The 27,053-nt window shown below is 47.4% G+C and overlaps 1 protein-coding gene across 32 annotated transcripts in view; it reads right to left on the reverse strand.

Annotated features, from left to right (window-relative positions):
- USP4 (ubiquitin specific peptidase 4) overlaps nt 1-27,053 on the reverse strand; it is a 63,822-nt gene that overhangs the window by 30,726 nt on the left and 6,043 nt on the right. For 12 of the 32 annotated variants that reach the window (XR_013413903.1, XR_013413910.1, XR_013413908.1 and 9 more), the window contains exons 3-8: nt 15,596-15,726; nt 13,307-13,433; nt 11,842-11,987; nt 11,650-11,711; nt 1,753-1,893; nt 843-960 (exon numbers count right to left, since the gene is read on the reverse strand). Coding sequence is in view for 21 of the 32 variants with exons in the window: in XM_077992673.1 (XP_077848799.1) it covers nt 843-960; nt 1,753-1,893; nt 11,650-11,711; nt 11,842-11,987; nt 13,307-13,433; nt 15,596-15,726 (725 nt within the window). In the remaining 11 variants the exon portion in view is untranslated. Of the gene's footprint in view, nt 1-310; nt 961-1,329; nt 1,342-1,752; nt 1,894-5,968; nt 6,893-9,066; nt 10,133-11,103; nt 11,712-11,841; nt 11,988-13,306; nt 13,485-15,552; nt 15,755-23,957; nt 24,006-27,053 lie in introns of those variants that run through there. The other 20 variants (XR_013413906.1, XR_013413905.1, XR_013413907.1 and 17 more) reach the window with 13 other exon arrangements.

Raw genomic sequence — 27,053 nt, forward strand, 5'->3', positions numbered from 1 at the left:
TTTAAAACTCCTCATCATTATCCTCACTCAATAGCTAAGGAAAACTGAGGGTACAAAGACTTGGAAAAACTTGTCCATGAAAAGCCAAATCACACCTCTTCTTTAGTACTAGGCTATTTCCACGTCACCACAAGAGGAAAATAACTTTTTTTTTGTTTGTTTGAGACAGAGTTTCGCTCTTGTTGCCCAGGCCGGAGTGCAGTGGCACGATCCAGGTTAGCCAGGATAGTCTCGATCTCCTGACCTCGTGATCCACCTGCCTCGGCCTCCCAAAGTGCTGGGATTACAGGCTTGAGCCACCGCGCCTGGCCTAATTTTTGTATTTTTAGTAGAGATGGGGTTTTGCCATGTTGGCTAGGCTGGTCTCGAACTCCTGACCTCAGGTGATCCACCCACCTTGGCTTCCCAAAGTGCTGGGATTACAGGCGTGAGCCACTGCGCCTGGCTGGGACAGCTATTTTTAGTGAAAAGGTAGTCAGCCTTCAGCAAGGCATAATTGAGCTTGGCATCACCTGCTATAAGTTCTCCTCATCCCATCAGAGACCAATCAGGGATACACTCCAATATTTTCTAGAGAGATCATACCTAAACAGTCGATAAAATTCAAAATAATCTTACTATAAAACCAAACACAGAACTGACTACAAAGACATCTGGGGTCCACAAACACTGATGAAGCCATTCTGTACCACCTAGTGGGAGATGCCCTGGCAGAGACTACTGAAGCACTAACAAGGGGTAGGCAGGGACTCCTGGGACAGGATCCACCCAGTATCTTTACAGGCCACTTCCACCCAAACCTCAAGATGCTGTGTTATTTGAATGGAAGTTCTTTCCTCTACCTGCAAAGCGGAGTTCATGAAGCAGGTGTTTCCCAGGTTTCCAAGTCCACAGAGCCCAGGTTGTATATGAGAGGATGGTGGCTCCTGATAATTATACGAAGCAGAAAAGCCAGATCCACTGGAAAACACAACACACATCAGCAATAAAAGCAAGTGTATAACACATGCCCTCCAGATGTTTTTTGAGGCTCCTATGGGGGCCTCTAGAACTTGTGTGTGGTAGTAAGCCCATGATGCAAATTCCCTCTACCCCCTCCCCTGCCCTCCAGACCTGCCCCACCCTTTACTTGACACACTAGCAGCTGGTAAGCACATCCTTAAGGAAAGAAACACTATTTGAATTTTCCTGTTAGGCTTTGGCAAATGCTAATTTTGCCAGGTGACTTAAGGGAAGACCATTTTAGTTATCAAGAGCTTGCATCTGCTACCACCCACCAGGCCACACCCAGGCTTGACTGGCCCTGAAAGTTCATGCACACTTCCTCACCTCATTCGCCCTCTTCCCCCAATCTATGCCATGTGGCATGTGTGCCTGAAATGCTTGGAGAAAGGATCACGGCCATCCATAGCTGAGCACTTCTCTGTGCTTGTCCTTCACAACTACTCTGCCATATGTGCCAGCCCATCCCTTCATAAACAAATGCAGAGACCCCCACCCTGCCCCACACTAAGACTACCTGTGATGTAGGCTGTGGGGAAAACACCAGCTCACAGGAGGACAAGCAACACAGATCAGAACTTGGAAGCACACTTTACTACAGGTATGAAATGGAGTGAGAAACTACATGCAGCACGTTCCCATGAGGAACTCTAACCCCACCATGCTTAGTGTAGCGGCAGATGAGCTCTCAAGATACAGCCTGGGAAAGGACAGAGGGAAAGGAAGCAGAGTGAAAGGACCTGCTCTTACCCCCTGCTGACACCGGAACTGTGCATCCCACAGGTGCTAGTGCTATCACCATTTGCAATGGGAGAGGCAGACACTGAGGAATAGGGACTTGCTGATGATTTTGGAGAGGTAGTAAAATTTCTGCTAGGCGCAGTGCTTGATCTGGGAGAGAGAAGCAGAAACAATGCTACTGACTTTTTGCAAAGAGCAAGCCCTATTTAATGCCTTAGGTCGCTTCTCAAGAAATAAATGTTCTTCATATTCAGTAAGTTAAAATAAATTACAAAAAGCCTGTATTCATACTACTTCAAGGTAAACTTAAAGTGAGAGTCCAGAAATTAATTGGTCTTCCTGTCACATCAGTCCACAGCATCATATACCCTTTCAGTGTGAAAAACCACAAGGCTGGCCAGGCGCAGTGGCTCATGCCTGTAATTAAATAGCTGGGTATAAGGACATGAGAAGAGAAAAATGCCAATTTGGTTTCACTATGCTTTCTATGGATGGCCGGGCGCGGTGGCTCAAGCCTGTAATCCCAGCACTTTGGGAGGCCGAGACGGGCGGATCACGAGGTCAGGAGATCGAGACCATCCTGGCTAACACCGTGAAACCCCGTCTCTACTAAAAATACAAAAAACTAGCCGGGCGAGGTGGCGGGCGCCTGTAGTCCCAGCTACTCCGGAGGCTGAGGCAGGAGAATGGCGTAAACCCGGGAGGCGGAGCTTGCAGTGAGCTGAGATCCGGCCACTGCACTCCAGCCCGGGCTACAGAGCAAGACTCCGTCTCAAAAAAAAAAAAAAAAAAAAAGAATTATCAGTGAAAGGCAAAGAGAAATGGCAATAAGGCCAGCTGAGGTAGCTCACGCCTGTAATCTCACCACTTTGGGAGGCTGAGGTGGGTGGATGGATCACTTGAGATCAGGAGTTCGAGTCTAGCCTTACCAACATGGTGGAACCCCGTCTCTACTAAAAATACAGCCAGGACTAGTGGCGCATGCCTGTAATCCCAGTTACTTGGGAGGTGAGGCAGGAGAACTGCTTGAACCCAGGAGGCAGAGGCTGTAGTGAGCCGAGATCGTGCCATTGCACTCCAGCCTGGGCAACAAGAGCAAAACCCCATCTCAAAAAAAAAAAAAGAAAAAGAAAAACGGCAATAAGAGATGACTTTCCCCAAAAAGGCTGGATGCAAATTAAATAGCTGGATATAAGGACATGAGAAGAGAAAAATGCCAATTTGGTTTCACTATGCCTTCTATGGAGAATTGTTTCTCCAAATTTGCCACTGTAACCTCTCTGTTTCAAACTCACGTTTTAGTATTTTTCAGGCTCTTACTTTAGATTTCTACTTTCAAATTAATTCAAGGGCTCATTGCCCAAATTTTAAATTGCTATCAATTTCATCAATCTGCTAGAATCTATATAAGGACATAAGGAAGAAAGTAAATCTTATTTTAAAATTTTTGATTTTTACCTTTTTTTTTTGTACTTCATAGCAATAGTCTCCTTATGTTGCCCAGGCTGGTCTCAAACTCCTGGACTCAAGCAATCCTCCTGCCTCAGCCTCCCAAAAGGCTAGGATTACATACATGAGCCACTGTACTCAGTCAAATAAGTGAATCCTCTTCCATTGTTTCAAATATAAAACTGGGATTTCCCTTCTAGAATACTGGGTTATTTTTAGAATACAGAAAATGAATAAGAAGATGTGCTGTCCCCACACAGTGCTCACCCTCATGGGATCTGATCTCAACTTGGCTTCCCTATGAGAAGAAAAACGTGGCAGCAAAAACAAGTATGATCTTGTATACCAGCAGTGGGCACGTCAGGAAATTATATAGGGCCTAAGCGGGTACCTGAACCGAGGTTTGCTCCACAGTGCGGTCACAGCAAGGGAGAATGAGGGCTCCTCAGTCTCTCACCTTCCCATAAGGAAATGTACCCTTCTCTAATCCTAAAGAGGATTTGGTTCACACAGCTTCATCCTCATGCTGCAAAGGAGTCCAAGAACTCAAGCAGTTGCACTAAGCGAGATTCACCATAGTCAAGGGTACTCTCATTCACCACATGGGAGACTTAAGCATGCATGCATTCAATCCTGTCCAGTGAGACATCCAACGTGATATCCTAGCCTCTTATGCATAAAGAAAGTCTGCTGCCCAAGGCTGGTCTGATAGGCAATAGCAGACTCAGTCCTCTCAGCACTGAGAGCAGGTAAGACAGAATAGTGATATTCGAATGCTGATGCACAGAACCTCAAGTTGTATGGTATGGCACTCCTCTTTTCAGTAACTATTCATTGGTAACTTATCTATTTTCTTGAGCTTAAAAGGGCAAAAATCAGCTGGGCCTGGTGGCTCATGCCTGTAATCCTAGCATTTTGGGAGGCCAGGGTGGGAAGACTGCTTGAGGACAAGAGTTCAAGATCAACCTGGTCAACATAGCGAGACTCTGTCTCTATTTATTTTATTTATTTTAAAAAAGGGCAAAAATCCATACAAATCATTTGAGATATCCAAGACCTGTCGATTTCTTAAAGAGACAACATTTCCGGATGACAGAAATTAAAGAAAAATTTTATTTGACGTTTAAAATGTTCTAGAAAATACTGCCAGTAGTTTTCATAGTAAATTCAATCAAAAAGAAACCAAATTAAGTGCATAAAAGGATACTTTTTATGTGCTTGAAAATTTACACAGTAAGATTTAAAAAAAGAAGAAAAAAAAAACTCTATCCTTAGGCTGGGTGCAGTGGCTCATGCTTATAATCCCAGCACTTTGGGAGGCTGACCTTGTCTCTACAAAACAGAAAAAGTCAGGCATAGTGGCTCATGCCTGCAGTCCCAGCTACTCAGGAGACTAAGCCGAGAGGATCCCTTGATCCCAGGAGCTAGAGGTTGTAGTAAACTATAATCATGCCATTGCATTCCCGTCTGGGCAACAAAGTAAGACCCCATCTATTAAAAAATACTCTATCTTTAACAGACAAGTCAAAAGCAAAACTTCTCTTCAGAAAATTTACTACAACCTGGGAAATGCTGAGTACTAGGGCAGGGACTAGTCTCGAGACCTTCAGGCAACTGTGGAACACATCCTGGGCATTACAGGCTGGAAAATAGGCAGCCAGGGGAAATGTCTGAATCTCAGGCATATATATTAGGTAGGCAGTATCTCACTGATTTGTGACTGGGTCTCATGCCACACTCTGAAAACAGACACCACGCCTCCAAACAAGGATACCTCTGCTCCTAAGAGACACTGTAGGCAAGCCTCAGGACTCCCAGGCACCTTTCTACTGTTAAGTCCTGCTCCCAAGGCATGTCAGGTGATTATCAATTACAACTCAAATGTGTGCCTGAAACCATGGTGGAGACCTGTAAAACATCCCTGTGCCCAGGCCCAAAGTGAGGCTCTGGGCAAACTAGGCAGAGCCCATGCCTACCCTCCTTAATCTACTGCACTCCACTTGCTTCTCAGACGTTCTCCAGACTGAATGCTGCACTGAGAATAAGTCCATCCTTTAAGACTAGGCCAGGCACGGTGGCTCACGTCTGTAATTCCAGCACTTTGGGAGGCTGAGGTAGGCGGATCACCTGAGGTTGGGAGTCAGAGACCAGTCTGACCAACACAGAGGAACCCTATCTCTACTAAAAACACAAAATTAGCAGGGCATGGTGGCACATGCCTGTAATCCCACCTACTCAGAGGCTGAGGCAGGAGAATCACTTGAACCCAGGAGGTGGAGGTTGTGGTGAGCTGAGATCGCGCCATTGCACTCCAGCCTGGGCAATAAGAGCGAGACTCCAGCTCAAAAAAAAAAAAAAGACTGACCTCAAGTATCTGGAGTCTGGTACCTGGAACTATAATTAAGATAACAATAAACTCTTTTAATTTAACTTTATCTATTTATTTATTTATTTATTTTGAGAGTGTCTCATTTTGTCGCCCAGGCTGGAGTACAGGGGGCCAATCTCAGCTCACTGCAGCCTTTGCCTCCCCAGTTCAAGCAATTCTCATGCCTCAGCTTCCCGAGTAGCTGGGATTACAGGTGCACACCACCATGTCTAGCTAGTTTTTTTATTTTTAGTAGAAATGGGGTTTTATCATGTTGGCCAGGCTAATCTCGAACTCCTGGCCTCAAGTGATCTGCCCGCTTCAGCCTCCCAAAGTGCTAGGATCATAGGTGTGAGCCACCAAGCCCGGCTAATTTATTTTTCATTCATTCACTCATTCATTCAGTCATTTATTTATTTTTACAAAGATAATGTTTATTGACAGTCACAGGCCACAGGGGCAAGCCTGTGGCTTCTGGGATTGGGTTCTGGGATGAAGGAGAACCCGTGCCCCCTGCCCTGGGCCTCTGCTGGCTGAGGAGGCACAAGGTGAGAAGACGCCCAGGGTGCTCAGACTAACCAGGGCCTCCCTGGCAGCCCAGGAGTGTGGGTGCCGCAGAGACAGGGCCCTTGCAGAGCTAACCTAGAGCCCACCATCCCCACAGCCTGTGTGAGCAGAAGCCAGGACCCACAGGCTGTGCCCCAGGCTTGTCACTGTTGCCAGTGGAGGTGGGCAGCTGCCCCTCTTGGCACCTGAGACAGTGAAAGAAGAGGCCTGCTGCCATGAAGAAGACACTCCGTGGACAGACTTGCTGGGGCTGAGTTGAGGGGCACATGGAGGCAGGTCAGCTGGTCTGGTCAGCTGTCCTTGTCACCGCTACTTTTGTGGTCTGAGGCTGTAGCCTTGGTCAGGTTCCCAGCTTCCCTCTTCAGGACACTGAGCAAAGTCTGGGAGCTCTCCAGCATCTTGAGGTAGATGGCCTCCGTCTCCGTGATGGTCTGGTAGAACTTACTGAGAAAGGCAGTCTTGTATGTCAGGTTCTCACTGATGTAGGCCAGCTTTTCTGTCAGCTGCCTCACCTCATTCTGCAGCCGCTGCTACTCATCCTCCTCCTGCTGGATCTGCCTGCTTCTGGCATAGCTCCTCTACGAATTTGACCAGCATGTTGTTGTACTTCTGCAGCGCCACACCCTGCTGGGTCAACATCTCCCGGGGCCTCCTATTTTTTTTTTTTTTTTTTGAGATGGAGTTTCACTCTTGTTGCCCAGGCTGGAGTGCAATGGTGAAGTCTCAGTTCACTGCAACCTCTGCCTCCTGGGTTTAAGCAAGACTCTGTCTCAAAAAAAAAAAAAAGAAAAAGAAAAAGAAAAAAAACGGCCAGGCGTGGTGGCTCACGCCTGTAATCCCAGCACTTTGGGAGGCTAAGGCGGGCGGATCAAGAGGTCAGGAGATCGAGACCATCCTGGCTAACACAGTGAAACCCTGTCTCTACTAAAAATACAAAACATTAGCCAGGCGTAACGGCGGGCGCCTGTAGTCTCAGCTACTCGGGAGGCTGAGGCAGGAGAATGGTGTAAACCTGGGAGGCAGAGCTTGCAGTGAGCCGAGATTGTGCCACTGCACTCCAGCCTGGGTGACAGAGCGAGACTCCATCTCAAAAAAAAAAAGAAAAGAAAAGAAAAAAGAAAACAACAACAAAAAAAAAACAAAGAAAAAAAAAACAACCACCAAGGAATCCATCCATGGAAACATTTACTATCCTCTGCCAAGAAATATATTAAATTGGAGGGAGGACTGTTGAGGGATAAATAAATAAACAGAAATATATAGGCCGGGCACGGTGGCTCACACCTGTAATTCCAGCACCTTAGGAGGGGATCACGCCACTGCATTCCAGCTTGGGTGACAGAGAAAGACTTTGTCTCAAAAAAACAAAAAAGATAAATATATAAAACTGACCCTGTTGGTAGGTTTTTAAAAAGTTTCTAAGCCAACTAGTGACCTTCCTTCGATAACATATTCCCTTGATGTATGTTTCTTTTTAATTTTTGAGACGGAGTCTTGCTCTGTTGCCCGGGCTGGAGTGCAGTGGTGTGATCTCAGTTGACCGCAACCTCCGCCACCCAGGTTCAAGAGATTCTCCTGCCTCAGCCTCCTGAGTAGCTGGGACTACAAGAGCACATCACCACACCCATTTTTTTGTATTTTTAGTAGAGACGGGGTTTCACCATGTTGGCCCAGGATGGTCTTGATCTCTTGACCTCATGATCTGCCTGCCTCGGCCTCCCAAAGTGCTGGGATTACAGGCATGAGCCACTATTTCCATTCCCTTGATTTCAACTTCTCTGTGTCTTTGACACACAATGTATTACTAAACATGTTTGGTCTCTTTTTTTTTTTTTGAAATGGAGTCTTGCTCTCTCATACACACTGGAGTGCAATGGTGCCATCTCGGCTCACTACAACCTCTGCCTCCTGAGTTCAAGTGATTCTCCTGCCTCAGCCTCCCAAGTAGCTGGGATTACAGGTGTACGCCACCACTCCTGGCTAATTTTTTGTATTTTTAGTAGAGACAGGGTCTCACTATGTTCACCAGGCTGGTCTTGAACTCCTGAACTCAAGTGATCCACCCACCTCGGCCTCCCAAAGTAGGATTACAGGCCATGAGCCACTGTGCCCAGCCTTGTTTTATTTTCTTGTGTGTTTTGAGACAAGCTCTTGCTCTGTCACCCAGGCTGCAGTGCAGTGCACAATTATAGCTCACTGCAGCCTCAAACTCCTGTGCTCAAGGGATCCTCCCACCTCAGCCTCCCAAGTAGCTGGAACTGCAGGCACAAGCTACCATGCCCAGCTAATTTAAAAAGAAAAATTTGTAGAGACAGGAGTCTTGCTATGTTGACCAGGCTGGTCTTTAAACTCCTATCCTCAAGCAATCCTCCCACCTCAGCTTTCCAAAATGCTGGGATTACAGGTATAAGTCACCATGCCTGACTCTTTTCTTTCCAAGAGACAGGGTCTCCAGCCTGACCAACATGGAGAAACCCTGTCTCTACTAAAAATACAAAATTAGCCGGGTGTGGTGGCACATGTCTGTAATCCCAGCTACTCGGGAGGCTGAGGCAGGAGAACTGCTTGAACCTGGGAGGCAGAGGTTGTGGTGAGCCGAGATTGTGCCATTGCACTCCAGCCTGGGCAACAAGAGTGAAACTCTGTCTCAAAAAAAAAAAAAGGGGGACAGGGTCTCACTCTGTTGCCCAGGCTGGAGAGAAATGATGCAAGCATGGCTCACAGTAACTTTGAACTCCTGGGCTCAAGCAAGCTTCCTCCCTCAGCCTTCTGAAGTAGCTAGGACTATAGGCACACACCACTGTATATCCCTGGTGTGATTTGTCTTTTAAAGTCTGATCTGAGAATTTGTCTTTAGGTTGGTAAATTTAACTCACCTACAGTGATTCTAATGCTGTTATTAGACTTAAATGAATTTAATTCAGCCTCCTTATTTCAGGTTTTCTTTTTTTTTCCCCCTTTTTCCACATGTTCTAACACATTTTCTAATTACCATACTACTTAGTTTTTTTTCCCCCTTCATTCTTGCCTTCCATTAAGTTTCCTTTTGCAGGTGTGGCAGTTTGCTAGTCACCTCCTGATAGCTATTTTCCCCTCCTTCCTTAGTTTGAGAACCCCAATTTTTAGTTGGACATGATGCAGTCCTGCTATATAGTACATCTCAGCCTTCCTGAAAGCCGGATATTGTCATATGATTAGCCAATGAGATGTAAAAGAAGGTTTGATGTATGACATCTGAGAAATGTCCTAAAAAGGAAGCAGTAGGTCCTCCTTCCCTTTTCCCTCTCCCAGCTACTGGAATGCAGGTCTAATTACTGCAGTTCTAGCAATCACCTCAGACCAGAAGTGGCCATCTTTGAAGTAGAAGCCACACATCGTAAAGCAAAATTGTCAGACAAAACAGCTGGGTTTAATATTGCCATGGAGCTGCTACATCAGCAATGGACTGACTGCCTACGTCAAAAATTCTTTTCAGAAAGATGTAAGCCTCCATCTTGCTTAATACGCTAATTTGCAGATTTTTCTTACCTGCCAGCAAGCCTTTCCTAACTGACATAGTATGTTTCAAAGTTATACATTCAATTTTCCATTTCTATTAGTTGTTCCATTAACTTATTAGGATCTCTATTTTTATTTTTCCCCATAAATTACATGAACTTACAATTGTTCACCTTTCTCATCCCCAAGAATAGTAGTTCTGGACATTCTCATCTCTCTCTGCTCTATACTAATTCCTACCCCCTCACCTATGTTGGCATTACCCAGAATTTATCTCTGGAATATTGCAGATATTAGATGCTTTCTTAAACCTTGCTTATTATTATTGTACCTTTATTTTTTTTTCCTGAGACAGAGTCTCACTCTATTGCCCAAGCTGGAGTGCAGTGGCATGATCCAGGCTCACTGCAAACACCATTCTCATGCCTCAGCCTCCCAAGTAGCTGAAATTACAGACATGCACCACCACACCTGGCTAATTTTGTATTTTTAGTAGAGACGGGGTTTCTCCATGTTGGTCAGGCTGGTCTCGAACTACCAACCTCAGGGGCTCAGTCCACCTCAGCCTCCCAAAGTGCTGGGATTACAGGCATGAGCCACCGCACGGGCCTTTTTTTAAAAAAAAGAGAGATGGGGTCTTGCTGTCACCCAGGCAGGAATGCAATGGCGGAATCATAGCTCACTGCAGCCTCAAACTCCTGGACTCAAGCAATGCTCCCATCTGAGCCTGTCAGGTAGCTGGGACTACAGGCACTCACCATCATGCTTAATCCCATCTGCAAAGTCCCTTTTGCCATGTCACATGACATAGTGAGAGATTCTGAAACTGACTCTAGGAATTAGGATATGGATATCTCAGGGTGAAGATGAGCACAGCTATGCCTACCACAGCGATTTTATTCATCTTGTCAACAACTGGCACCCAGGGTTTCTTAAACTGGAGTCCATGATTGAACTCCAGGGGTCTAACATTTCTTCTCTTAAGAACTCAGTTTTCATGGTTCTCAAATGAGCTAGGAGCTCCACTACTATGTAATGGTCACAGTCCAAGGCCTGACAGAAGGAAAAGGACAGAGCGCAACATTGTTCCCATAACTACTGGAACACAGATATAATTTCCAAAACTTATACCATAAGGAAAATTCATCACTTCTTTATCTCCCTTTCTAGGAACATGCACAGTTCCACATACCACATGAACATCTCCTGAGACACATGTGTCTTTAGTCCAAGTTTTGTAGCTGAACAATTCACCCAGCAAGCTCCCAGGGCAACAAAGAGTAACAGGCCACTGGGCAGAAACAGGTGGAATCAAGCTATCACCTTTTGTTGTTTTTCTGGGGTCAGAGTCTTGCACTGTCACCCAGGTTGGAGTGAAATGTGCGATCTCAGCTCACTGCAACCTTCACCTCCTGGATTCAAGTGACTTTCGAGCCTCAGCCTCTGGAGTAGCTGGGATTACAGGCGCCTGCCACCACGCCTGGCTGATTTTTGTATTTTTAGTAGAGACAGGGTTTTACCATGTTGGCCAGGCTGGTCTCAAACTCCTGGCCTCAGGTGATCCACTTGCCTCAGCCTCTCAAAGTGCTGAGATTACAGGCATGAGCCACCATGTTCAGGCCTCAACTATCACTTTTAAGACATATAAAACCCCATGCCTTAGCCCTCCTCTTATCCATCAAGGCCTCTAACTACAGGTGAAGAAAATAAAAGTATGACAAAAACAAAGCAACCTCTTGGTAGAGCAGCAACCTTAGACTTGATCCCTCAGATCCCTTCCTCCTTTTCTCATTCTCCACGAGGAAAAGCTCGCCACCTTGCTGAGATATCCTGACAGGTTTCCCTTAGATGCCGCCCTACTACCAAAAGCCAGGGTCTTCATCCAGAAGCAGGAACTCTGGATATATAAAATAGGCGTTTTTCATCTAAATCAGAACAGTTTTTCTTAGTACAAGTACTGCCTTAGGAAAGACTGTCTCTTTTGCACGTGTGAGCCTATGACAAGGGAGAAAAAATTCACTTACTTTGACTGCAAGGTCTGCCTGGGCCATGTGCCATCTTCATTTTGAGGCTCAATTACTAGCACCTGAGTAAAAGGGGAAACCAAATGAGGAGAGTTCAAACCACTGCATTTCCAACATGCTGAGAAGCAGAAAGAATCTGGCCACACACCCTGGGCAGAGCTACCTGCTGGGGAATGGCGTGGGCCCTCCTACCTGACCCTGGTATAGCCCAGCATCCTGGACAGTGTTGTCTAGCTTGCTCAACTGCTCGTAGGTGTTGCTCATGTATTTGTTCCAGAGCCGTGTTTCACGCTCCGCAGGGATGTTGAACAGCTTCCGCATCTCTTTCTCAATGGTTGCTAGGAACAGGCAGAAATATCACTTGGGGCTTTGTCCACATGCAAGGCTAAAGACAGCCATGGCAAACTAATGCTCATGTTCCTTCTTTTCAGATGCTCACAGGTGCTCTGGATCAACCCCAATAACTCTTAAAATCAATCATCTCCCATGGGTGGCCTCTTGCACTCATACGCCTGGAAAGTCTCCCTGTGCTTCTTCTCTAACGTTTGTCTCTCATTTACAGCGCAAAAACAACAGAAAGTGAGAAAGCTTATCTTTGGAGTTAACTCAGATATGGCTTCAAAAGCTAGCTCCGCCATTTCCTGGCTGCAATTTGTTTTTTTTTTTTTTTTTTTTAAGAGACAGGATCTTGCTCTGATGCCCAGGCTGCAGTGCAGTGGTGGGATTGTAGCTCACTGTAAACCTTTCTGAGATTTTTTTTTCTTTTTTTTTTTTGAGACAGAGTCTGGCTATGTTGCCCAGGCTGGAGTGCAGTGGCTGGATCTCAGCTCACTGCAAGCTCCGCCTCCCAGGTTCATGCCATTCTCCTGCCTCAGCCTCCCGAGTAGCTGGGACTACAGGCGCCCGCCACCTCGCCCGGCTAGTTTTTTGTATTTTTTTTTTTTAGTAGAGACGGGGTTTCACTGTGTTAGCCAGGATGGTCTCGATCTCCTGACCTCGTGATCCACCCGTCTTGGCCTCCCAAAGTGCTGAGATTACAGGCTTGAGCCACCGCACCTGGCCTGAGATTTTTAAATAAGTTATTTTTAAACTTCTCTGGATCTACATTTCCTTATCTTCATTATCATAGACAAATGGGCAAGCAGCAGGCCCAGAGTTCTCTCCATAAGAATTCCCTCGGGGAACAGGCTCCCAGGTCAGGACTGGCAGCCACAGCTCAAGATGATTTGGGAACAAATCTAAAGAGGGCATATAAAATAATGCCCTTGGCCGGGCGCGGTGGCTCAAGCCTGTAATCCCAGCACTTTGGGAGGCCGAGGCGGGCAGATCACGAGGTCAGGAGATCGAGACCATCCTGGCTGACACGGTGAAACCCCGTCTCTACTAAAAAATACAAAAAACTAGCCGGGCGAGGTGGCGGGCGCCTGTAGTCCCAGCTACTTGGGAGGCTGAGGCAGGAGAATGGCGTGAACCCGGGAGGCGGAGCTTGCAGTGAGCTGAGATCCGGCCACTGCACTCCAGCCTGGGCGGCAGAGCGAGACTCCGTCTCAAAAAAAAAAAAAAAAAAAAAAAAAAAATAATGCCCTCTTCCCTCCCATCAGCCACAGTGTTCTACACTCTCTCACCACATACCAGGGACCCCAGCCCAGCCTCTCACCAATGGTGTCTGCCTTGCTGAAATGGCAACTCAGCACATTGGTGGGGTCGCTGTTCTCACAGAGCTTCAGTTCCAGCAAATACACCTCGACTTTGCAGTGCTTGACAAACAGGCCATGCTCCACGACCTATGAACAAGAGGCAGGGGTGAAGGTATAGCGGTTTTGCAGCTGGGCAGTCTTGAAGCACATCTTATCAGAAGCAAAAACCAGAAAACTCATGATAATCAGTTTCCTTTACTGATCAAGGGATCAAAAGAACAGATTTTTTTTTTTTTTTTTTTTTTTTGAGACGGAGTCTCGCTGTGTCTCCCAGGCTGGAGTGCAGTGGCGTGATCTCGGCTCACTGCAAGCTCCGCCTCCCGGGTTCACGCCATTCTCCCGCCTCAGCCTCCCAAGTAGCTGGGACTACAGGCGCCCGCCACCACGCCCGGCTAGTTTTTTTTTTTTTTTTTTTTTTGTATTTTTAGTAGAGATGGGGTTTCACCATGTTAGCCAGGATAGTCTCGATCTCCTGACCTCGTGATCCACCCGCCTCGGCCTCCCAAAGTGCTGGGATTACAGGCTTGAGCCACCGCGCCCGGCCAAAAGAACAGATTTTTAAAGCCACCAGTGCTGGACCAGGAGTTTAAAAATCTTTCTTCTGGCCGGGTATGGTAGCTCACGCCTGTATTCCCAACACTCTGGGAAGCCGAGGTGGGTGGATCATTTGAGGTCAGGAATTCGAGACCAGCCTGACCAACATGGTTAAACCCCATTTCTACTAAAAATACAAAAATTAGTCAGGTATGGTGGCATGTGCCTGTAATCCCAACTACTCAGGAAGCTAAGACAGGGGAATCGCTTGAACCTGGGAGGCAGAAGTTGCAGTGAGCCAAGATCACTCCACCGCACTCCAATGTGGGCGACACAGCGAGACTCTGTCCCCCCCCAAAAAAAAATATATATATATATATATTTTCTACCCACTAAGACCAAGAGTATCTTGATGAAATCAGAGAGAAGCCTATTCTTCACTGTTTTTTGTTTTTGAGACGGAGTCTTGCTCTGTCGCCAGCCTGGAATGCAGTGGCGGGATCTCGGCTCACTACAACCTGCATCTCCTAGGTTCAAGAGATTCTCCTGCCTCAGCCTCCCGAGTAGCTGGAACTACAGGGGCCCACCACCATGCCCAGCTAATTTTTGTATTTTTAGTAGAGACGGGGTTTCACCATATTAGCCAGGATGGTCTCGATCTCCTGACCTTGTGATCCGCCCGCCTCAGCCTCCCAAAGTGCTGGGATTACAGATGTAAGCCACCGCGCCTGGCCAAGACTCTTTTTTTTTTTTGAGACGGAGTCTCGCTCTGTTGCCAGGCTGAAGTACAGTAGCGCCACCTTGGCTGACTGCAACCTCCGCCTCCTGGGTTCAAGCAATTCTCTTGCCTCAGCCTCCTGAGTAGCTGGGACTACAGGCATGTGCCACCACGCATAGTTAATTTTTGTATTTTTAGTAGAGATGAGGTTTCACCATGTTGGCCAGGATGGTCTTGATCTCCTGACCTCGTGATCTGCCTGCCTCAGTCTCCCAAAGTGCTGAGATTACAGGTGTGAGCCACTGCACCTGGCTCAAAGACTCTTAAGCATAGAGGGAAAAGCAGTATCATAAAGGTTTTCTAAGATAAACAAGACGCAGGACATTAATTATGTCCATATGCCCCCAGTGAACTTTCTCTCATAGAATTTTCCAGAAAGTGCTCTCACAGCACTGCTGGGCACATTCCAAGCCACTGGGCAGCTCTGATGTTCAGAGGCCACTCATAACATCCTGAATGAGCAACTTTGCTCACAACCACAATTTCCTAAAGAGAATCAGAAACAGGCCAGGCGTGGTGGCTCATACCTGTAATCCCAGCACTTTGGGAGGCTGAGTCAGGTGGATCACAAGGTCAGGAGTTTGAGACCAGACTGGCCAACATGGCGAAACCCTGTCTCTACTAAAAATACAAAAATTGGCCGGGCATAGTGGCAGGCGCCTGTAATCCCAGCTACTCTGGAGGCTGAGGCAGGAGAATCACTTGAACCCAGGCAGCAAGGCTGCAGTGAGCCAAGATCGTGCTGTTGCACTCCAGCCTTGGCAACAAGAGACTCCATTTCAAAAAAAAAAAAAAAAAAAGAGATCCAGAAACAAGGCCTCAAGCATCACTATTCAACCACTGAGGTATGTTCATTTTCCTAGCAAATACTAGTCAGTGTCCAACAGAAAGCACCTGCAGACAGTGAAGAGCAGGTGGGACGATCCACATAACTCACTTTTCTGACGATGGGTTGCTGCCCTTCTACACAGCCGTACCAGTTTAGTAATTTATTCCAGGCCTCGGTGGGGACCAATACATAGTCCAATTCATCAATTAAGTGTTCTTTCAAGGTCTGACTCTCAGGATCTAAAAAAGGAAAAGAGCACGTAAGTCACTGCTCTTCACCCTAGAAATGATAGTATTACATATTTCCATGTACTTTTCAGAAATAAAAAAATTATTTACAGAAAGAAACAGGTATGACATTCCAAAATTCTGTCACTGGTCATTACACAGAGCAGACTTTTGTCTTTATCCATGTTTTGTCTTTATCCGTGAACATTTTATGAGGAATTTGTATTTCTTCTATAATTAGAGGGAGAGAAGAGGATAAAAATGAAAAACTCAGTCGGGCGCGGTGGCTCACGCCTGTAATCCCAGCACCTTCTGAGTCCGAGGCAGGCGGATCACGAGGTCAGGAGATCGAGACCATCCTGGCTAACATGGTGAAACCCCGTCTCTACTAAAAATACAAAAAAATAGCTGGGCATGGTGGCGAGCACCTGTAGTTGCAGTTACTTGGGAGACTGAGGCAGGAGAACGGTGTGAACCCGGGAGGCAGAGCTTGCAGTGAGCTGAGATTGTGCCACTGCACTCCAGCCTGGATGACAGAGCTAGACTCCATCTCAAAAAACAAAGAAAAAGAAAAGAAAAACTCCAGGCCGGGTAAGGTGCTCACGCCTGCAATGCCAGCACTTTGGGAGGCTGAGGTGGGTGGATCACAAGGTCAGGAGTTTGAGACCAGCCTGGCCAACATGGTGAAACTCCATCTCCACTAAAAATACGAAAATTAGCTGGGTGTGGTGGCGTGTGCCTGTAATCCCAGCTACTCAGGAGGCTGAGGCTTCTAGAAGAATCGCTTGAACCTGGGAGAGGGGAGGTTGCGGTGAGCTGAGATCATGCCACTGCACTCCGACCTGTGTGACAGAGCGAAATTCCGTCTCAAAAAAAAAACCTTCAATTTACATTTACAAAGGGCTTCCATATTCCACAATAAAAATTGTTCATTATGACTATTTATCTATCTATCTATCTATCTATCTATCTATCTATCTATCCATATTTTTTTTTTTGAGGTGGAGTCTTGCTCTGTTGCCCACGCTGGAGTGCAGTGGCATAATCTCGGCTCACTGCAACCTCCGCCTCCCAGGTTCAAACCATTCTCCCGAGTAGCTGGGACTAAAGGCGCCCGCCACCATGTCTGCCTAATTTTTCTTTTTTCTTTGTTTTGAGACAGACTCTTGTTCTGTCACCCAGGTTGGGGTGCAGTGGCATGATCTCAGCTCACTGCAACCTCTGCCTCCTAGGTTCAAGCAATTCTCCTGCCTGAGCCTCAAGAGTAGCTGGGACTACAGGCACATGCCACCATGCCCGGCTGATTTTTCATATTTTTAGTAGAGACAGGGTTTCACCGTGTTAGCCAGGATGGTCTCAATCTCCTGCCCTCGTGATCCACCCATCTTGGCCTCCCAAAGTGCTGGGATGACAGGCATAAGCCACTGCACCTGGCCTAATTTTTGTTTTTTTTTTTTGTTTTTGAGACGGAGTCTGGCTCTGTCGCCCAGGCTGGAGTGCAGTGGCGCGATCTCGGCTCACTGCAAGCTCCGCCTCCCGGGTTCACGCCATTCTCCTGCCTCAGCCTCCCGAGTAGCTGGGACTACAGGCGCCCACAACCGCGCCCGGCTAATTTTTTTTTTGTATTTTCAGTAGAGACGGGGTTTCACCGTGGTCTCGATCTCCTGACCTTGTGATCCGCCCGCCTCGGCCTCCCAAAGTGCTGGGATTACAGGCATGAGCCACCGCGCCTGGCCTTGTATTTTTAATAGAGATGGGGTTTCACCAGGTTGGCCAGGCTGGTCTCAAACTCCCAACCTCAGGTGATCCACCCACCTCAGCCTCCCAAAGTGCTGGGATTACAGGAGTGAGCCACCACACCCGGATGTCAAAATATTCTTTTTTTTTTTGAGATGGAGTCTTGCTCTGTTGCCCAGGCTAGAGTGCAGCGATGTTGGCTCACTGAAACCTCCACCTCCCAAGTTCAAGCAATTCTCCTGCCTCAGCCTCCCAAGTAACTGGGATTACAGGTGCCTGCCACTGGGCCTGGCTAATTTTTGTATTTTTAGTAGAGAAAGGGTTTCACCATCTTGGCCAGGCTGATCTCAAACTCCTGACCTCATGATCCACCCACCTTGGCCTCCCAAAGTATTGGGAAACAGGTGTGAGCAACTGCACCCAGCCAAAATATTCTTAATGATAACACATTAAAATCAGAAATTGTCTTCCTCTGAAAGATTTCTTAAGAAACTAAATAAACGCTGGGCGCGGTGGCTCAAGCCTGTAATCCCAGCACTTTGGGAGGCCGAGACGGGCGGATCACGAGGTCAGGAGATCGAGACCATCCTGGCTGACACGGTGAAACCCCGTCTCTACTAAAAAATACAAAAAACTAGCCGGGCGAGGTGGCGGGCGCCTGTAGTCCCAGCTACTTGGGAGGCTGAGGCAGGAGAATGGCGTGAACCCGGGAGGCGGAGCTTGCAGTGAGCTGAGATCCGGCCACTGCACTCCAGCCTGGGTGGCAGAGCGAGACTCCGTCTAAAAAAAAAAAAAAAAAGAAACTAAATAAACAAGGCACTGAAGATAAATTCATTTAACCAACAGTCAATTAGGATTTTTAGCTTTAAACACTCTAAATCAAAGCCTAGCTGCATAATCCCCTGTGGAGTGGAGAGAGAACATATGCAACATGCTAAACATTCATCTTACACCCACCAGACAGGTAATAGTACTCAGAGTCAGAACTGAACACCCATGGTCTGAAACACACTTGCTCAAAGAAAGGGAAGACTGATCACCTGCCAAGTGTGATGGGAGCTTCCCTGCCAAGTCTATGCCCATCAACACCCACTCAGAGAACAGTGGAAGCCACTGTTCTCCCGATGACCAGTGAGGCCATGAAACTGTAAAAGTAAAATATACCCGCTATGGTGCAACTTATCTGTAACTCAAGGCAAAACAATGTTAAAAAAAAAAAAAATTGGCTGGGCACAGTGACTCACGCCTGTAATCCCAGTACTTTGGGAGGCTGAGGCGGGTGGATCATGAGGTTAAGGGATCGAGACCATCCTGGCCAACATGGTGAAACTCCGTCTCTACTAAAAATACAAAAACTAGCTGGGCGTGGTAGCACGCACCTATAGTCCCAGCTACTTGGGAGGCTGAGACAGGAGAATTGCTTCAACCTGGGAGGCAGAGGTTGCAGTGAGCCAAGATTGCACCACTGCACTCCAGCCTGGTGACAGAGTGAGACTCCATCTCAAAAATAAATAAATAAATCATACATGAGGTGGTTAGGGTTTCCTACCATCCCTCTGACTAGTTTACAAGCCTTTTTCAGGGCAGGGTTCCTTTGTTGTCATTTCAACAATGCTCATAACATCTTCACCAGATGTAGATTCCATCTCAAGAAACCATTTTCTTTGCTCACCCACAAGAATCAACTCCTCATCCATTCAAGTTTTATCATAAGATTAAAGCAATTCAGGCCAGGCAAGTTGGCTCATGCCTATAATTCCAGCACTTTGGGAGGCCAAAGCAGGCGGATCACTTGAGGTCAGGAATTCAAGATCAGCCTGGCCAACATGGTGAAACCCTGTTTCTAGTAAAAATACAAAAATGAGCTGGCCGTGGTGACGTGTGCCTACAGTCCCAGCTACTCAGGAGGCTGAGGCATGAGAATTGCTTGAACCCAGGAGGTGGAGACTGCAGGGAGCTGAGATTACCCCACTGTACTCAAGCCTGGGTGACAGAGCAAGACTCTGTCTCAAAATAAATAAAAATAAGTTAAAATTAAAATTAAAAAGAGGCCAGGCACAGTGGCTCACGCCTGTAATCCCAGCACTTTCAGAGGCCAAGGTGGGCAGATCATGAGGTCAGGAGTTTGAGACCAGTCTGGCCAGCATGGTGAAACCCCATCTCTACCACAAATACAAAAATTAGCTGGGTGTGGTGGTGCACACCTGTAGTCCCAGCTACTCGGGAGGCTGAGGCAAGAGAATTGCTTAAACCCAGGAGGCAGAGGTTGCAGTGATCCAAGATTGCCCTTCTGCACTGCAGCCTGGGCGACAGAGTGAGACTCCATCTCAAAAAAATAAAACTAAAAATAAAAATAGAAATAAAAAATCAAGCAATTCAGTCACATCTTCAGGCTTCACTTCTAATTCTAGTTCTCTTGCTATTTCCACTTTTGCAGTTACTTCCCCGACTGATGTCTTGAACTCCTTGAAGTCATCTGTAAGTGTTAGAATGAACTTCTTCCAAACTCTTATTAATGTTGATTTCAACCTCCTCCCATGAATCATGAATGTTTTTGTGCATGTGTGTGGGCAGGTGGGAGTGGCAGGCCTTACTCTATAACCCAGGCTGGAGTGCAATGGCATGATCACAGCTCACTGCAGCTTCAACCTCCCAGACTCAAGCAATCCTCCTGCCTTAGTCTCCCAAGTAGCTAGAACTACAGGTGCATGCCACCACACCTAGCTAGTTTTTGTAATTTTTATAGGGATGGGGTTTTGCCAAGTTGCCCACCCTAGTCTCCAACTCCTGGGTTCAAAGGATCCACTCACTTCAGCCTACCAAAGTGCTGGGATTACAGGTGTAAGCCACTGCACCAGGTGGAATCATGAATATTTTTAATGGCATCTAGAATGGCAAATCCTTTCCAAAAGGTTTTTAATTTAATTTGCTCAGATCCTTCAGGAGAATCACTATCTATGGCAGATAAAGTCTTATAAAATGTGTTTCTTGGCCGGGCGCAGTGGCTCAAGCCTGTAATCCCAGCACTTTGGGAGGCCGAGACGGGCGGATCACGAGGTCAGGAGATCGAGACCATCCTGGGTAACACAGTGAAACCCCGTCTCTACTAAAAATACAAAAACTTAGCCAGGCGAGGTGGCAGGCGCCTGTAGTCCCAGCTACTCGGGAGGCTGAGGCAGGAGAATGGCGTGAACCCGGGAGGCGGAGCTTGCAGTGAGCTGAGATCCGGCCACTGCACTCCAGCCTGGGTGACAGAGCGAGACTCCATCTCAAAAAAAAAAAAAAAAAAAAAAAAAGTGTTTCTTAAATAATAAGACTTGAAAGTTGAAATCAAATCAGGCACGATGGCTCACACCTGTAATCCCAGCACTTTGGCAGGCTGAGGCGGGAGGATCACTTGAGGTCAGGAGTTCGAGACCAGCCTGGCCAACATGGTGAAACCCAGTCTCTACTAAAAATACAAAAATTAGCCGGGCAGAGGGAATGGGCGCCTGTAATCCCAGCTACTCGGGAGGCTGAGGCAGGAGAATCACTTGAACCTGGGAGGAGGAGGCAGGAGAATCGCTTCAACCTGGGAGGGAGAGGTTGCAGGGAGCCGAGATTGAGCCACTGCACTCCAGCCCGGACAACAGAGTGAGACTCTGTCTAAAAAAAAAGAGAAAGGTGAAATTACTTCTTGACTCACAGGCTGCAGAATGGATGTTTTTAGTAGGCATGAAACAACATTAATCTCCTCATGCATCTCCATCAGAGCTCTTGGGTAACTAGGTACATTGCAATGAAGCAGTAACTTTTTTTTTTTTTTTTTGAGATGGAGTCTCGCACGTTCCCCAGGCTGGAGTGCAGTGGCACGATCTCAGCTCACTGTAAGCTCCACCTCTCAGATTCATGCTATTCTCCCACCTCAGCCTCCTGAGTAGCTGGGACTACAGGCGCCCGCCACCACACCCCGCTAATTTTGTTTTGTTTTGTTTTTTTTTTTTTTTTGAGACGGAGTCTCACGCTGTTGCCCAGGCTGGAGTGCAGTGGCGCGATCTCGGCTCACTGCAAGCTCTGCCTCCCGGGTTCCCGCCATTCTCCTGCCTCAGCCTCCTGAGTAGCTGGGACTACAAGCGCCCGCCACCGCGCCCGGCTAATTTTTTGTATTTTTAGTAGAGACGGGGTTTCACTGTGGTCTCGATCTCCTGACCTTGTGATCCGCCCGCCTCGGCCTCCCAAAGTGCTGGGATTACAGGCTTGAGCCACCGCGCCCGGCCTTGTTTTTGTATTTTTAATAGAGACAGGGTTTCACCATGTTAGCCAGGATGGTCTCAATCTCCTGACCTCGTGATCTGCCCGCCTTGGCCTCCCAAAATGCTGGGATTACAGGCGTGAGCTACCACGCCCAGCAGCAGTAACATTTTGATAAGACTAGCTCAGTGCTTTTTCTGAGCAGTAGGTCTCAACACTGAGCTAAAAATATTGGGAGGCTGGAGGCCAGGCGCAGTGGCTCACGCCTGTAATCCCAGCACTTTGGGAAGCCAAGATGGGCAGATCACAAGGTCAGGAGATCGAGACCATCCTGGCTAACACGGTGAAACCCTGTCTCTACTAAAAATACAAAAAAATTAGCCAGGCGTGGTGGCAGGCGCCTGTGGTCCCAGCTACTCGGGAGGCTGAGGCAGGAGAATCGCATGAACCCAGGAGGTGGAGCTTGCAGTGAGCCGAGATCATACCACTGCACTCCAGCCTGGGTGACAGAGCGAGACTAGGTCTCACAAAAAAAAAATATTGGGAGGCCGGGTGCAGTGGTTCATGCCTGTAATCCCAGCACTTGGGGAGGCGCAGAGGTGGGCAGATGACCTGAGGTCGAGAGTTCGAGACCAGCCTGACCAACATGGATAAACCCCATCTCTACTACAAATACAAAATTAGCTGGGCATGGTGGCGCATGCCTGTAATCCCAGCTACTCAGGGGCTGAGGCAGGAGAATTGCTTGAACCCGGGAGGCAGAGGTTGTGGTGAGCCAAGATCGCACCACTGCACTCTAGCCTGGGCAAAAGAGCGAAACTCTGACTCAAAAAAAAAAAAACAAAACAAAAATCGGTAAACTTGTTGTGGTGGCTCATGCCTGTAGTCCCAGCACTTTGGGAGGCTGAGGCGGGTGGATCGCTTGAGGCCAGGAATTTGAGACCAGCCTGGCCAACACGGTGAAACCCCATCTCTACTAAAAATACAAAAATTAGCCAGACCTGGTGGTGCATGTCTGTAATCTCAGCTACTTGGGAGGCTGAGCCATGAAAATAACTTGAACCCGGGAAGCAGAGGTTGCAGTGAACCGAGAGTGCGCCACTGCATTCCAGCCTGGGTGATGCAGCGAGACTCTGTCCCAGAAAAATAAAATAAAAACAAAAATATTCATTATACCATGCTGTAAATAAATATGCTATCATGCAGGCTTTGTTGTTGCATGTGTAGGGCACAGGCAGAGCAGATTTAGCCTAATTCTTTTTTTTTTTTTTTTTTTTTTGAGACGGAGTCTCGCTCTGTCGCCCAGGCTGGAGTGCAGTGGCCGGATCTCAGCTCACTGCAAGCTCCGCCTCCCGGGTCTACGCCATTCTCCTGCCTCAGCCTCCCGAGTAGCTGGGACTACAGGCGCCCGCCACCTCACCCGGCTAGTTTTTTGTATTTTTTAGTAGAGACGGGGTTTCACCGTATTAGCCAGGCTGGTCTCGATCTCCTGACCTTGTGATCCGCCCGTCTCGGCCTCCCAAAGTGCTGGGATTACAGGCTTGAGCCACCGCGCCCAGCCGATTTAGCCTAATTCTTTTTTTTTTTTTTTTTTTTTGAGACGGAGTCTCGCTCTGTCGCCCAGGCTGGAGTGCAGTGGCCAGATCTCAGCTCACTGCAAGCTCCGCCTCCCGGGTTCACGCCATTCTCCTGCCTCAGCCTCCCGAGTAGCTGGGACCACAGGCGCCGCCACCTCGCCCGGCTAATTTTTTGTGTTTTTAGTAGAGACGGGGTTTCGCCGTGTTAGCCAGGATGGTCTCGATCTCCTGACCTTGTGATCCGCCCGTCTCGGCCTCCCAAAGTGCTGGGATTACAGGCTTAAGCCACCGCGCCCGGCCGATTTAGCCTAATTCTTAAGGGCCTTGGGATTTTTGGAATGATAAATGAGCATTAGCTTCAACCTAAAGTTATCATCGGCAGTATCCCTTAACAGGAGAGTCAGCCTGTCCTTCAAGGCTCTGAATCTGGCTGGACGGAGTGGCTCATGCCTATAATCCCAACACTTTGAGAAGTCAAGGCAGACAGATCACTTGAGCCCAGGAGTTGGGAGACCAGCCTGGGCAACATGGCAAAATCCCATCTCTACAAAAAAAAAAAAAAAAAAAACAAAGCTGGGTGCGGTGGCTCACGCCTGTAATTCCAGCACTTTGGGAGGCCAAGGTGGATGGATCACCTGAGGTCAGGAATTTAAGACCAGACTGGCCAACATGCTGAAACCCCATCTTTATTAAAAATACAAAAAAAAAAAAAAAAAAAAAAAATTAGCTGGGCGTGGTGGTGGGTGCCTGTAATCCCAGCCACTTGGGAGGCTGAGGCAGAAGAATAGCTTGAATCCAGGAGGTGGAGGTTGCAGTAAGCCAAGATCATGCCATTGCACTCCAGCCTGGACAGAGCGACACTCTGTCTTACAAAAAAAAAAAAAAAAGCCGGGCGCGGTGGCTCAAGCCTGTAATCCCAGCACTTTGGGAGGCCGAGACGGGCGGATCACGAGGTCAGGAGATCGAGACCATCCTGGCTAACACGGTGAAACCCCATCTCTACTAAAAAATACAAAAAACTAGCCGGGCGAGGTGGCAGGCGCCTGTAGTCCCAGCTACTCGGGAGGCTGAGGCAGGAGAATGGCGTGAACCCGGGAGGCGGAGCTTGCAGTGAGCTGAGATCCGGCCACTGCACTCCAGCCTGGGCGACAGAGCGAGACTCCGTCTCAAAAAAAAAAAAAAAAAATACATATATATATAAATAAATCAGCCAGGCATGGTGGCAAGCACCTGTAGTCCTAGCTACCCAGGAGGCTGAGGTGGGAGGATCACTTCAGCCCAGGAAGTTAAGGCTGCAGTGAGCTGTGATCACACACTACAGCCTGGGTGACAGGGCAAGACCCTGTCTCAAAAAAACACCAAAAGAAAGGTGGGGGGGCTCTGAACCCAGGCACTGACTTTTCCCCTCTAGCTAGCAAAGAGGTAGATGGATGGCATCTTCCCAATAGAAGGGTGTCCTGTCTACATTTAAAATCTGTGGTTTAGGCCAGGCACAGTGGCTCATGCCTGTAATCCCAGCACTTTGAGAGGCCGAAGCAGGCAGATCACTTGAGGTCAGGAGTGTGAGATGAGACTGGCCAACATGGTGAAAACCCATGGTGAGGCTTTGTCTCCAAAAAATAATAATAAATAAAAATAAAAGAAAACAAAATCTGTTGTTTAGGCCGGGCACAGTGACACACCCGTGATCCCAGCACTCTGGGACGTCAAGGTGGGAGGATCACTTGAGCCCAGGAATTCAAGACCAGCCTGAGCAACGTGACAAAACCTACAAAAAATCTCCGCAAAAAATACAATAATTAGTCAGGTGTGGTGGTGGCACCTGTAGTTCCAGTTACTTGGGAGGCTAAGGTGGGAGGATCACCTGAGCCTGGGAAGGTCAAGGTTGTAGTGAGCCATGATTGTGCTACTGCATGAGGTAGCAGTAGCTACCTTTTTTTTCTTGAGACAAGGTGGCACCTTGTCTCAAAAAAAAATAAATGAATAAACAACTTTCTCCATATCAGCAATAAGGCTGTTTCAGTCTCTTATCATTCATGTGTTCACTAGAGTAGCACTTTTTATTTTTTTGAGATGCAGTCTCACTTCTGTCACCCAAGCTGGAGTGCAGTGGCACAATCTCAGCTCACTGAAACCACCATTTCCTGGGTTCCTCCATCTCCCAGGCAACATGAAAAAAACCCATCTCTACAAAAAAAAAAAAAAAAACACATACAAAAATATACAAAAATGAGCCACACATGCTGGCAAGCACCTGTAATCCTAGCTACTCAGGAGGCTGAGGTGGGAGGATCACTTAAGTCCAGGAGGTTCACATTTACATTCACAACTTGGCTAGCTATATGGCACAAGAGGCCTAGCTTACAACCTATTTCGGCTTCCTTTGCCAAACTCAAATCATTTCTAGCTTTGATTTGAAGTGAGAGATATGCAATTCTCCTTTTCACTTTAACATTTAGAAGGTGTTGTTAGGGTTACTAAGCTGCCTAATTTCAATATCATTGTGTCTCAGGCAATAGCAAAGCCTGAGGAGAGAGAGAGATGGAATGGCTGGTTGGTGAAGCAGTGACAATACACACAATAAGTTCGCTGTCTTACATGGGCTCCCTTCATGATGCCCCAAAACAATTACAATAGCAACATGAAAGACCCCTGTTGGTTGGGCGCGGTGTCTCACACCTGTAATCCCAGCACTTTGGGAGGCTGAGGTGGGCAGATCACCTGAGGTCGGGAGTTCAAGACCAGCTTGACCAACCCTACTAAAAATACAAAATTGGTGGCACATGCCTGTAGTCCCAGCTACTCGGGAGGCTGAGGCAGGAGAATTGCTTGAACCGAAGAGGCGGAGGTTGCCAAGAGCCAAGATTGTGCCACTGCACTCCTGCCTAGGCAACAAGAGCAAAACTCCATCTCAAAAAAAAAAAAAAAAAAAAAAGAAAGCTCCCTGATCACTGATCACCATAACAAATAATAATGAAAAACTCTGAAGTATTTTGAGAATTACCAAAATGTGATAACAGAGACATGAAGTGAGCACATGCTATTGTAAAAATGGCACTGACAGATTTTCAAGGCAGGGCTGCCAAATACCTAGATAATTTGCTAAAAATGCACTACCTGCAACATATAATAAAGCAAAGCACAATAAGCCAAAGTATACCTGAATTTAAAACCTTAAGAATTCTCCATTTCATAAAAATGAGAAACAGAACAAAATGTGAACATAATGAAATGATTCCTTAGGGCAACTTCGTGGCGTAGTGCCACCATCTGACCTATTTCAGGAAACAAAGTAAATGATATTGTTTATATCATGACCTCTCCTAAAACAAGGTCTGAGCTGAAGCATTGCTCATTTTTAAAAATATCCAAGTTAGGCCAGGCACGGTGGCTCACACCAACACTCTGGGAAGCCAAGGTGGCAGGATGGCTTGAGGCCAGGAGTTCAACCAGCCTGGGCAACACCGCAAGACCCCGTCTCTACCAAAAAACTTAAAAAACAGCTGAGAGTGATAGAACACTATAGTCTCAGCGACTAAGGAGGCTGAAGCAGGAAGATAGCTTGAGCCCAGGGGCTCAAGGCCAGCCTAGGCAACACGGTAGAGATGGGGTTTCACCATGTTGGCCAGGCTGGTCTTGAACTCCTGACCTCAGGTGATCCACCTGCCTCGGCCTCCCGAAGTGCTGAGATTACAGGCAGAGACATCAGGCCTGGCACTGCCCTGATTTTTGACACCCATGATAGATCACCTCTATCATGACTATAAAGAGGTCAGAAGTCAGGCAGAAGAAAGC

The sequence above is a fragment of the Macaca mulatta genome, chromosome 2, assembly GCF_049350105.2.
Source record: "Macaca mulatta isolate MMU2019108-1 chromosome 2, T2T-MMU8v2.0, whole genome shotgun sequence".
Classification (NCBI taxonomy): Eukaryota; Metazoa; Chordata; class Mammalia; order Primates; family Cercopithecidae; genus Macaca; species Macaca mulatta.